This window comes from Bison bison, unplaced genomic scaffold, assembly GCF_000754665.1.
Source record: "Bison bison bison isolate TAMUID 2011002044 unplaced genomic scaffold, Bison_UMD1.0 scf7180017864508, whole genome shotgun sequence".
Classification (NCBI taxonomy): domain Eukaryota; kingdom Metazoa; phylum Chordata; class Mammalia; order Artiodactyla; family Bovidae; genus Bison; species Bison bison.
Genome location: NW_011495064.1, coordinates 13,747,274 through 13,759,832, shown reverse-complemented (window position 1 = coordinate 13,759,832; position 12,559 = coordinate 13,747,274). Strand labels below are relative to the sequence as shown.

The 12,559-nt window shown below is 56.0% G+C and overlaps 1 protein-coding gene across 9 annotated transcripts in view; it reads left to right on the top strand.

Moving 5' to 3' along the window:
* Positions 1–12,559, top strand: part of DYSF (dysferlin) — a 224,235-nt gene that overhangs the window by 109,922 nt on the left and 101,754 nt on the right. For all 9 annotated transcript variants that reach the window (XM_010829782.1, XM_010829784.1, XM_010829783.1 and 6 more), the window contains 6 exons: positions 1,542–1,673; positions 1,758–1,924; positions 2,724–2,838; positions 3,116–3,221; positions 3,472–3,614; positions 5,083–5,256. In XM_010829782.1, the coding sequence (XP_010828084.1) occupies positions 1,542–1,673; positions 1,758–1,924; positions 2,724–2,838; positions 3,116–3,221; positions 3,472–3,614; positions 5,083–5,256 (837 nt within the window). The remainder of the gene's footprint in view (positions 1–1,541; positions 1,674–1,757; positions 1,925–2,723; positions 2,839–3,115; positions 3,222–3,471; positions 3,615–5,082; positions 5,257–12,559) is intronic.

The following is a 12,559-nucleotide window of genomic DNA, read 5'->3' as shown; positions in this document are numbered from 1 at the left end:
AAAAAAAAAAAATAAAAGATTGTTTCTCGAAGTCTTCCCCACTGAGTTTATGAGCCCCGCCAGTAGCTCCTGAGCAAGCTCTACAAAAATGTTGGCAGCAAGCAGAGACCAAGAAAACATTGGTGTTTCTTAAGTTAAACCAAAGTTGGAAAAAATGAGCACCAGCAGAGAGGGAGAGGAGCCCCAAACTAGACATTTCTTTATTTGCTGTTGCTATTTTGGGTCCAGCAGGCTGGCCCTGTCTGGGGGAGGGCAGGGGAGAGACTGGGGGCGGATGGGGGAAGAGGGGGGTCAGGCATTCCTGCCATCTCCCTGGGGCTGGTGGTTTGGAGGGGAAAAGGCTACTAACCACCCCAGGGGAGAGGACACCGAAGCAAACAGTCATAGGGAGGTTTCCGAGGGGTGACACTTGGGGTCAGGGGCTCCTCCAGGCTTCACTGAGGATGAACCAAGACAGAGAGGCTGGGTGAAGGGTGAGATTGCTGATGCCCTGGCATGACCACCCCTTTCTGATCCTCTTACCTGGCCTGGGCTCCCGTTCTGGGGATCCAGGCCTCTTCTACTGGTTGGAGAGCCTCCCTTTCCTCCTCTAAACCCACCAAAGTGACTTTCTCATCTCATTCAGCTCCATGTCCCAGCAGAGACACTCCTTCAAGCTCAGGCACATGAAGCCTGGATACTTAATGTGTTACTTCCTCTAGGGGACTGTGTGTTATTCTGAAAGCGAGGCACTTCTGTTCCTTAGGCCATATCTGACCCTTGATTTCAATCAAATGGTGAAGCAGTTGTGGAGAATAAATGTTTTATGTTGGGTTGTTGTGGTTATTCTGTTTTGGCAGAGCTTCTGAAAGTTTCAGGATAAAAAGCAGTTGAAGACCAGTGAATAGCGGTTAACATGCTGATAAGCACTTGAAAGGGTGGGGATATCAGATGATACAACATCCAGCCAAAAACCCCTGAAAAAAAAAAAAAAAAAACCCAAAACTGAAACTGAACAGAGAGGCTTTAACCTCTCCCCTTTTCAGACCTTTCTTTCTCTTATAGAGACATGTTCTAGAACCGCACCATCCAATATGCTAGCCATATGTGGTTATTTAAATTTAAATGAAATAAAACTAAAAATTTAGTTTCTCAGTCATACCAGCTACATTTTAACTGCTCAGTTGCCACATGGAGCTGGTGCATTGAACTCTGCAAATGTAAAAAGCCATTTCCACTGTAACAGAAATTTCCACGGGACCATGCTATTCTAGGAGAGAGCAGAAGTGAGGATGCGGTGGGAGAGGGGAGAATGGGGCTCCTGGTCTCGACACAGCCCGTCTCTGCAGAGAGCACCTGGATGGGAGGAATGCCGTCTTCTCTTTTGATGGGAAGGAATCTTGGTGAGGTTTCTCAGTCGTCTGTGAACTTCTGAGAAGTCCCCCAATAGGGCCCACCCTGATGGGGTGACAGGCTGGTATGCCCAGGCCTGGAGGCCCTGCAAGTTGAGACATCCTGACTCTGAAGGGGACTGTGGGTTTCTTTCCTTCTCTGGTACCCAGTATCCGATGGAAGGGGTGCCCAGAGCCCGGATGCCGGTGCAGATTCGGGTCAGGCTCTGGTTTGGACTCTCTGTGGATGAAAAGGAGTTCAACCAGTTTGCTGAGGGCAAGCTCTCCGTCTTCGCTGAAACTGTGAGTGCCTGACCGCCTGCCCACCCTGCCCCCAGCCCCTGAGCTACTGCAGACCTGCTCACTTCCCTGTTGCTCACTCTCCAGTATGAGAACCAGACCAAGCTGGCCCTGGTTGGGAACTGGGGCACAACTGGCCTCACCTACCCCAAGTTTTCTGACATCACGGGCAGGATCAAGCTACCCAAGGACAGCTTCCGCCCCTCAGCTGGCTGGGCCTGGGCTGGAGACTGGTTCGTGTGTCCAGAGAAGACGTGAGTTGTGGGCAGGGAGGGCTTGGAGATGTGGGCAGGGAGGGCTTGGAGACCCCCTCTGCCCCAGCCATTTCTGTGAAAGGGTCTCTGTCTGCTCTGCCCCTACGTTGGTCATAGTGACTCCCTTGAACTCTCCTGGGCTCACGAGGCAGCATTCTCTGCTCAAAGGGCTCTAATGATCAGAAAGTCCTTTCTGATTAAACCTAAGCTGACATCCAGTAGACTTTGCATCCATTGGTTACAGCCCTTTCCTCCAAGATACCAGAGAAAGCCTGCTCTCTCCTCTGCATGTTAATCCCTCTCCCGTCTCGGTCCCTCTCCCGTCTCAGGCCCCCTCTCCCTTAGTGCCTCTCAGAACAGCCTTATCCTTCTCCAACTGCATTGCCATCTCTACCTCTTCCTCCTCTCTCTTTTTCTATTTCGGTTGATATTCAACAGTTTTTTTTTTTTTTAACTCTTTAAAAATTGAAGAGCAATGCCTATCGTAGTCACCTACTCAGATCTTAAGTATGTAACCTGATAATCTTTGACATTTCTGCAACTATCTACTGAGCTTCAAATTCCCACAGGGTATTTGGAGTCTTCAGTTGGTTTCCCTGTTTCTTTCTCTATCTTGGTGGTGACGTTGTCTTCTGTCCCCTTGACTCGCTGCCCTTCCTGTCTCTTCCCCTCATCTCTCCTGTTGTTGGTTGGAAGTGAGGCTGACACAGAAAGGTTGGCCCAGGCCCTGGAGTGCTCTGCCGGAGGGTGTGGATGGGTGGGGGTGTTGGCAGAGACTCTGACTCACCCCTGTCCGCAGACTGCTTCACGACACTGACGCTGGCCACCTGAGCTTCGTGGAGGAGGTATTTGAGAACCAGACCCGGCTCCCTGGAGGCCAGTGGATCTACATGAGTGATAACTACACGGATGTGGTAAGGGGGTGCTCTGGGGGCAAGTGGGCTCTGCTTTCCCAGGGTCCTGGGCATTTAGGCCCAGGAAGGGCCTGTGACTGAGAGAAGAACGTTCTCCCCTGCTCCCACAGCCCCAGCACCCACGCTTGGGCTTTCACAGGGCCAGTGAGAGGTCTGGCAAGGGTCGGACACGGACCCCAAGTGACACCTGGGGCTTTGAGAGTGTGCAGCGTCAGGTTGCATCTTCTCATCTCCCCATCCGTCTCTTCTCACGCTTGCCTGACCTGTGTCACTCTAGAACGGGGAGAAGGTGCTTCCCAAGGATGACATCGAGTGCCCGCTGGGCTGGAAGTGGGAAGATGAAGAGTGGTCCACGGACCTGAATCGGGCTGTTGATGAACAAGGTGGGCGGCGTGTGGAGCCCCCTGAGCACCCAGCAGTCTTGTGAGGCATGTTGGTGGGGACAACTAGAGGCAGAGCCCTTGGACTTGGGGTACTGGCCTTCACTGGGCTAGTTCATCTGGGGGACCTCCTGGGGAGTCCTTACTTCAAACTACAAATCAGGAATCGGTGGCCACTTGAAAGTCTGTGAATGTCCTCTGAATGCTGAGTGGGAGATGGCCAGGCCATGAACGATGGGCGCCTCTCCCCCAGGCTGGGAGTACAGCATCACCATCCCGCCGGACCGGAAGCCGAGGCACTGGGTCCCTGCCGAGAAGATGTACTACACACACCGGCGGCGGCGCTGGGTCCGTCTGCGCCGGAGGGACCTCAGCCAGATGGAGGCGTTGAAGCGGGTGAGCCCGGGGTGGAGGTGGGCAGAGGTGAGGCCCTGGGCAGGGGAGGCCAGCTGGGCACAGTGCACACCTCTGTGTACACACGCACGCAGGGGGGCGTGTGCAAGACAAGCACTCGAGATGCTCGAGATCACGTGTCGCTCACACAGGTGCTCATGGACAGAAAGCACCCAAACGCCCAGGACTATGCGTGGGGATGTGTTCAGCATCCCCTGGAAGGGGTGAAGGTGTGCCTCGGGCGTGTCTGTGGCTGGGTGGCCTTGGGGCAGAGTCTGAGATAGGAGCTTGGCTACCTGCAGTTTGTTGAGGCAGAGCTCTCGGGTGCCAAGAGCAAGACTGTGGTCCCAGGCAAGACGGTTTTGACTTGAACTATGGCTCAGAAAGGGGCTCAACCTGGAGCACCACAGCGCTCTCCTCACCTGGAGGCAAGGGGGCTGGGTTTGTACAGCCGCAGGCCCTGTCTTCTCCAAGGGCTCCATGCAGCCCTGCCTGCACCTGCTCCCGGGGTCACCCAGACGCTCACGTTCTGCGTGCCTGCCTCCCCGGAACCCTCTTGGCCTGCGTCCTTCCTTTCCAGGCACACGTTGGAATTTTGGCTCGAGAACTAGGCCTCCCCTCCAGTCCAGGAATAGCCTTTGGCATGACCCAAGTCCCTTCTCTCTCTTTGGTCACAGAGAATCTAGAGAGGAAGGTCACTGGGTCCCAGGAGAGGCCAGGCTTTTGGGCTGTTCCTGGTGTCATGAACCAGACAGACGCCACTGTGCCTAGGAGGGCACCCAGGGGACAGAGGTGAAGTCTTGCCAGGCGCTGTGCCTCACCTGCCCCCTCACCACCGGCATCGCCCCGCAGAGGGACACAGCCAGCCTTGGGACTGGCACTGAGCTCATGGCCCTGAGGATCATCTCAGGTCATGAGATGGCGGGAAGGGGCTTCTGGGACTCCCTCCAAGATGGGAAAGGGCCCCCTTGGAGGAAGTCTGGGGGGTCTCTCCGCACTGTTGTAGGTCTCACCTCGTGGAGAAACAACCTATGTCTGGGAAATGAGCTATTCATTTTGCCTCCGAATTGCAGATCCATTTCCTTTTTTATAAGTCGGAATATGAAGAAGAAAAAGGAAATTACAAGGAAACCTTGGATTCACGAAATCCACCTAGAATCCAAATAAACAAACAAACCAAAAGCCCAGTGTTTTCATCACTGCTCAGTCTACCTTCCTTTCTTGGCTCCTTGGATCTCCCCACAGCCCAGGGAGCCTCTGATTTCCTGACCTGGGACTCTTGTCATTGCAGAAACCGCTCAGAAGCCCCTCCTCCAGGGGTCCCTCCCAGGTTTTCCTACCTGCAGGGTGATGATGCAGGGTGTGCGTGTGGGGAGTCCTGGAGGGCAAGAAGGGCACAGCTGGAGCCCAGCCCGGGACTCCCTGCCAACCTGCCAAGCAGCCCCTGAGTCTGGCCTGTTCTCCCATGCAGCACAGGCAGGCGGAGGCAGAGGGCGAGGGCTGGGAGTATGCCTCGCTCTTCGGCTGGAAGTTCCATCTGGAGTACCGCAAGACAGACGCCTTTCGCCGTCGCCGCTGGCGCCGCCGCATGGAGCCCTTGGAGAAGACAGGGCCTGCGGCTGTGTTTGCCCTTGAGGGGGCCCTGGTATGTGGCCATGCCTTTCTGGGGTCGACTGGGTGCAACATGTTTTTCCAGGGCTGCTTAGGGCTGACGAAGGTGAGGTGCAGGGGGCCCCGGCATGGGACTGTGAATTTGGTCCCCTGGGGTTGCATGTGGGGATATGGACACCACTCTGGGTATTCTCCTGAAACAGAGTAGCTTGTTTCTTGGCACCAGAAGACCCACTACTACTTTGGCAATTGAGATGGGAGCAGGGAGAGGGCCTGGACTTCTGGTGCTCTGACCTGTGACTGAGGCCAAGGGACCTGTCTCCTCTGAAGAGGCTAGCTGGCCTGGGGATGGGCCTGGGAGGCTTTGGTCCGGCCCAGGGGAGTAGCCAGAGGGGTTCAGAGACCCTGAATGTCCTCGGGTGGACTTGGATCCTCCTGAGGCAGAGGCTATCTCGTGGGCGTCCCGAGAATCTGGGGAGAGAGGTGCCTTAGAGACCCCTTCCCAGAGCTAGTGGAGTGAGGGTCAGATCAAAGTTATCCAGGGTCTGGATGATGTGTTCCACAGAAAAGATGTGTTCACGCTTCCTGGACGGACCACGTGGGGACATTTGGGACCAGGGGATAGCCTGTCCCCTGCTCTGTTGGTCTGGGGATTTCCGGAGTTGGGGGGTGAGATGCCCATGAGGAGATGTCACCTCTGAAATCCAGATAGGACAGCCTTCCCCCTGGGTGGGGGACAGGCCTTTGCGCTGTGACCCATGGGAGTAGGTCTCACCAGCTTTACTGGCTAATAGAATCTGAGTGTGTCTTCATGAGCCCACTGTGTGTGTATTTGAGTACATATAAGTGTTTGGTCTGGGTGAGGAGCAGTGGGTCTTAGCCCTCAGCCAGGAAGTACAGTGGGGAGGGCCCCCCGACCTGATGGGATGGCTACAGAAAAAGGAGTGGAAGCTGGCAGTGGCCCTGAGGGGGCCTGGGCAGGGCCTGGAAGCTCGGCCACTCCCAGGACCTACGGGGGGCCATGTCCAGGGGTGACGGTATGGGAGATGGAACCCCCTTGGGGCCAGGTGATGTCAGAGGCTCTGGAGGGAGCCCCTCCCGGTCTGGGGGCCAAGTGGTAGGGAGGCTGAAGGAGGGGGCGGAGCTCTGGGCTCTCTGGGCCCCTGAGCTGGTGCTCAGGCTGGTGCCAGAGGGCAGGGGGTTGGAACTGCCACCCAGGCTGGAGCAGCCGCGGCCGGGGATCTCTTTGTCCTGTTGGAAGGGGCCTGGCTCGGGCACAGGGCAGGGCGTGGGGGAGCTTGTGTGGCTTCCACTGAGGGGCAGGGAGTAAAGACCTTGGCAGACCTCAGAGGCAGGGCCAGGTCTGAGGGTGCTGCCCCCTAAGGGGACAGGGCTTGTTTTCATCAGATAGAAATGCAACCGAAGTGGGCTGAAGAGAGGAAAAGAGCTTAAGGCTCAGATGGCTGGGAATCTGATTCACCACGAGGTGAATCAGGCATCAGGCCTGGCAGGAGCCAGGGGCTCACACAGTGTCCTTGGGACTCTGTGTTTCTGACTCGCTCCGCGGCCTTGGCCCCATTCTCACACTGGCTTATTCCATGTGGTGGCAAAGATGGTGCCCGTGACGGAGGCTGTCACCGTCTTTACAGCCAGCAGAGCCCAGCTGGCCTTCTCTCTTTCCTCACAGCTGGAGACCCCAGGGGGGAGAGTGTACTTTCTCAGGGAGGCCAGGGCCATCTCGTGTGCGACTGACCAGCTCTCCTGGGCCCTGTGCCCATGCCAGTGCCTGAGCCCGAGGGCGAGGAACGGAATGTTCTGATTGACTGTCTTGGGTCACGCTCCCCTTTTCTTTGTGGTCGACAGCCCCACCAGGTTGGGGAGAAGAGCATCTGAGAAGGAAACAAGACTCACCGGTGCTGGGCACAGAGTGCAGATGACCACGGCGCTCTTGAATAAGCAGTAGGGAGCGAGTGTGGACTGTCGAGGGGAGGAGGAGCGCCCTGGTCAGAGCTGGGATTTAGGGCCCTCATCAGGTAGCCATGGAGGATGGCAGGGGAGGGAGAGCCTTCCATCACGAGACCCCCAGGAGGCTTGGTTAGAGATCTGGGAGCAGGTGACCATCTGGGGTGGGAGCCAAGAGAGTGGAATGGACGGAGGTAGAGTGGCAAGGCTTGGGGAGGGAAGGGTCAATCGGGTGTCAGAGGCTCCGCCGGATGGGCAGTAGGGCCACTCCCCTCGCCAGGCTGTGGGGTGGGTGGGCCTGGGGCTGCGATGAGTTCACGGTTGGCCCTGGTGAGTGTGACACACACCGTGAAGTGCTGTGTGAGGAAGATGGATCTGGCGGCTGCCTGCCAAGCAGCCCCAGGGCAGGGAGACCGGGTGTGTGGGGGGCTGAGCGTCAGCTGCGAGGGGAGGGAGGGGGCTGGGAGGAGAGAGGGCGCCAGGCCAGAGGGGGCCCCGAGGCACGTGGAGGGAAGCGTGGACGGCTCCGGGGCTGGCGGGGATTGAGGGGAAGAAGGCGAGCGAGGCTGGGGGACCCACTGCCAAGCTTTCATGGCTCGGTGACTGGGAGAGTGAAGGCGGGCATTTCCCAGAACTGAGAAACGAATCCGTTTACTCTTTACGTGGGAGAAAATGTGAGGGAGCCCTGAAATCAAATGTCAAGTCAAATGGGAAGGTGACTGGTAGTGATGCAGATGTGAGCCGCCTGTGATCTGTGGAAGAAATCAGGGCAGTGAAGCCTGGAGTCCTGGGGGAGCTTTGCTGATATAGGGAGCCAGAGGCGGACAGTGGTCAGAGTGGCTGGATCTGTGAAGACTGGAGGACACAGTCTTTAGGTGTGACCAGCATTTGGACAGGGCCACAGGCCCATTGGATAGGAAAAGACCACCCCTCATCAGCATGAGAGCACACACACAGATGCGTGCACACAAACACACACACACACACACACTCACACACACACACTGTCCTTCCATGGTCACGTTTACCTGCCTCCTGCCAGGACCAAGGACAGCCTGGGTGCCCATTCCCGAGTCTGCTGTCCTTCATCCCGGGGAGAACTGATGCTCTAGCATCAGGGCAGACGGTTGGGTTTTCTGGACGTCAGGACCAATCTAATTGTTCCAGGTACTGGCCTTTGCCCACTGGTCACTGATGCCTGCTGATTCCCTTGGCAGGAGTGTGGAAGTGGGTGGGTGAGGCTTCTGAATGGCACCGGTTTGGTTTGAATGTTGCTTCCTCTGCTTCCACTAAGGATAGGTTACTTGTCTCTTTAGCAACTCTGTTACCTTATGAAAATTACTACATCCATGGGTCCTTGTAAGGAATGAAGACATAACCCATGTAAAGAAGTGATTCTGTTTTAATTGAACTTAGGATCTATCTAGGGATCTTGTTAAAATGCACACTTTTGATCTGATGTCTGAGTGGGGCTTGAGAGTCTTCATTTCTAACAGGCCTCCAGGGATGCTGACATTGCTGATCTCAGGACCGTCTTTGAGTAGCCAGGATGTCAGCTGCATAGAACATCCTGAAGATGAGGGAGGCAGTCATATCGGCCCCCTACTTGAATGAATGCCCCTCTGGGGGAGGGGGGCTGTCTCTTCCGGGCTGAAGGTGTGTGGCCAGGGTCCTAGAGAGGGAGGCAGGGAAAGGTGACATGTCCTCTCTGTTTCTTTGTGGGAGAAGGTGATCTTTTCTTCTAGTGATCCGTCTGATGGACCTGGCTAATGGGAGACCCCAGTCTGATTAGGAGGAGGGATATTTACATCTGAATGCAAATAAGCCCAACACAATCTGCATCTTTGAAGTACAGACTGAGAGTCATTCCAGAGTGACGGCATCTAATGGAGGAGCTTCTTGGAGGAGGCCCTGGGGAGGCAGAGCTTGGAGGAACCCAGGACTGTGGGTGGTGGCCAGGTAGCCTTGCTGGTAATCTGACATTTCTAGATGTCTGGGCCCAAGGGCCAGGCCTATGGCGCCCCCTTGCCTCCTACTGCCCGTCCCCTGGCCCATGAGTCCACCAGCAGGCCGGGCCTCACTTGCCAGCTCCCCTCCTGAAGACGTCTCGCTGGAAGGCAGGCCCTGTCTGCTCATTAGCACGGGCAGCCTTTCCCTGAAACCTTCTGCCGGGGCCAAGCCTGGCTCCCTCTGCGGAGCGGGAGGCCCTGGCTCTGTCTGCTAATCGTCTGCTGTCTCCATCGCGAGCATTATTTTATTTTCGTATTATTCTTTTTCCAGCTAATATCCTGGCATTCCCAAAGACACCGGGTTTCATAATCTTCCTGGCGTTCCCAGGGAGCTGGGAAGCAGAGTACAAAGCTGCTATTATAGCGTGTTCCATCCAGCCTCCCTCTCCTCGCCCCACACCCCTCGCTGCCGCCGCCACCACCACCGCCGGCTCCGACCCAGTCACCCCCTCCCGACGCCACCGGCCTCTCTGAGAACCCTGGTGACGGCTGCTGGGGATGAGCTCACAGAATCCATCCTGTGGCCCTTGCCCTGTGCCTGCCCTCCTTGCGCGAGGATTTTTCCAGAGCCCCGTCTCTGCGCTCGGCCTGCAGAGTCTGGAAGGGTTTTCTGAGATGCCTGAGCCTGGGCAGGGAGAGGAGGAGATGCAGATTCGGCCAGTGCACTCCTCACCCAGGAGATTTTTAGAGCTGGAAGGAACTCTCCATCTGGGTGCTTGACATTGGGTGCAGAGCTGTGAGTGTGCATGTGTGATCTGTGTGCATGTGTGTGTAAGCCTGTGTGTGGCGTGTATGGATGTATATGGTGTGTGCAGTGTGTGTCTGTGTTGGGTAAGGGTGAGGCCTATGATTTTCTCCAGTTCTCAAGAAAAGCTAGGGTCTCAAATAGAGTAAGAATTACTAAAATCTCTTTTGCCTTGTGCCAAAGACCAGGTTGAGAGCTATATGTTCATTGTCTCATTTCATCCTCACAGTGACCCCAGAAGGCTGGATTTTATGATTATACCCATTTTATAGTTGGGGAGACGGAGGTTCTGGAACTACGCTAATAGACAGGTGTGGCTATTTAAATTTACATTTAAAGTGATTAAAATAAGAAAATTCAGCTCGCCAGTCACACTGGCCACATTTCAAGAACTGAACTGCCATGCCTGGCTAGTGGCTACCATTGGACAGTATAGAACAGTTCTGTCTTTATGGAAAGTTCTGTTGGACAGCGCAGCTCTAGAACTCTGAGCCCTAATGTGATCCCAGAAGAAACGGGCCTGAGAAGGCGTTTGCCCTGTAGCACGGCATGGTCAGTTCTAGAACCAAGGCCAGGCTTCTCAGGTTCATCTCCCCACTGCTGTTAGGGCATGAAGTCCTCCCTCACAGAGGACCCTTGAGTGGGGTCCCAGGGAGCTTCCTGGGCAGGGTGCAGCCCCCTCCTCATCTTGTAGCCAGGCAGCGTGCCCTCTCTGGGCAGTTGGAAACACTGACTCCAGCCATGAAGCCTCTAATTGGTTGGCAGGGCCGTCTCTATGGGTCCTGACCTGAAGTGCGGAGGATCCATCGAGACAGGAATCCCCAGCACCAGTCAGGGGCAGAGAAGGGCAGCTGGGGAGTTGGAAATGCTAGGAAGGGGGTCAGGGAGAGGTTGGTGCCAGAGAGGAGTAATTTGGGGTTTGAACTGGCTGAAAAGGAGGTCAGATGTGGGTGGGGAGGGCAAGGCCCATCTCTGGACCTGGATGAAATCTGGTGTTATGTGCAGGGCACCTAGGCATACTTCCTAGAGTGGGTACTTTGAGTGAGGGCAGCTCCCGGGAGATGAGAGGCCTTGGCCTTATTAAGTGGCCAAGGCCCCTGGCTGGGTGTGTGGGCCATTGGAAGGTGGCTCTGTGTCTCTTGAATGTCCTTGTGGAGCACTTGTCACACCTGGTATTGTGCTGTGGGGAGAGTTGAGGGCTGCTGACTCCCTGCATAGAAGGACCACCTGCATGAATCCTCTAAATATGCAGACTTCGGGTCTATCTTGCTCAAGAGCTGGATGCTGAAGCCTGAGTGTGTCTGTTGAAACGTGTGTGTCCATGGACCTGAGACAGAATGTCAGCACAGAGGCAAGCCTGGACCGGGTGTTCCAGTGGGGTGAATGTGACAGGCGTCCCCATGTGTGCCATTATACATGCATGAGGGTCTGCGTCCACAGTTGCTAGGGCGACCTTATAATTTATCATCTGGTCTGCATGCATGCTAAGTCGCTGCAGTCGTATCCGACTCTTTGCGACCCTGTGGACTGTAGCCCGCCAGGCTCCTCTGTCCATGGGGATTCTCCAGGCAAGAATACTGGAGTGGGTTGCTATGCCCTCCTCCCGGGGATCCTCCCTACCCAGGGATTGAACCTGTATCTCTTATATCTCCTGTATTGGCAGGAGGTTCTTTACCACTAGCGCCACCTGGAAGCCCATTGTCTGGTCTAGAGACTTAAAATTCATGCTGGAAAACAGGCTAAGCTCGGACCATTCCAGGCCAACCAGGATGTACAGTTGTCCTGACTACAGAGGCACTCTGGCATGGCCTGAAACCCATTTGAGTGTGCTCTGCAGACTTCAGAGACCTGGAAAGCCTGGAGGGACACACACGTACACACAAACACAGACACTCGCGCCAGCCCACACGTGGCATTGTGGATTCTCCAGGTTTCCTAATTCCACTCTCAAGTTCCCGGGGGGCCGGCCAGTAGCTTTGTAAGGAGTTTCACAGCTGCTTTCAAGCCCTGGCTCCAGCTGTAAATTAAATGGGGTTGCACACTCGCCTGCTATTCCACTTAAGGTTGCAATCAGCCCTGATTGGGAAGGGAGGGCTGTGTGTTCCAGAGCTTCCTCTTTCACAGGGTTCTCCTCCTCTGGCCTGGCCTGTGGGCCTGTGTGGGGTTTCCCTGGAAGCTGGGGCCAGGCAGCCAGGGCAGGGACGCGGGTGTGGACTCCCCAGGGCCTGACTTGGCACTTAGTCCCATCCTACCCAGATCCCTGCTCAGGTGCTGAGCTCTGATAGGAAAGCAGGAGCTGGGAAGAGCCCTGAGGGGGTCCCGGGAGATCCTGGGCTCTGCCAGCGGATTTCCCAGGCGACCTGGGGGAACACATGAATCTCCAGGCCTCAGCTTTCTCACTTAACTCACGGAGGTGCTAACAGCACAGCAAAAATAACAATCTCCCCTACAGAGTGGGTGCTGGCAAACGGCGGCCCGCGGCCCAGTCCGGCTCTCTGCCTGTTGGTGTAGACGAGGCTGTGTTAGCGCGGCCACGCTCGTCCTTGTGCGCGTGGCCTGCGGCTGTCGTCCGGCCGCCACAGCCACTGGGTGGGTGCAGCAGAAGCCTCGGGCCCCGTGTG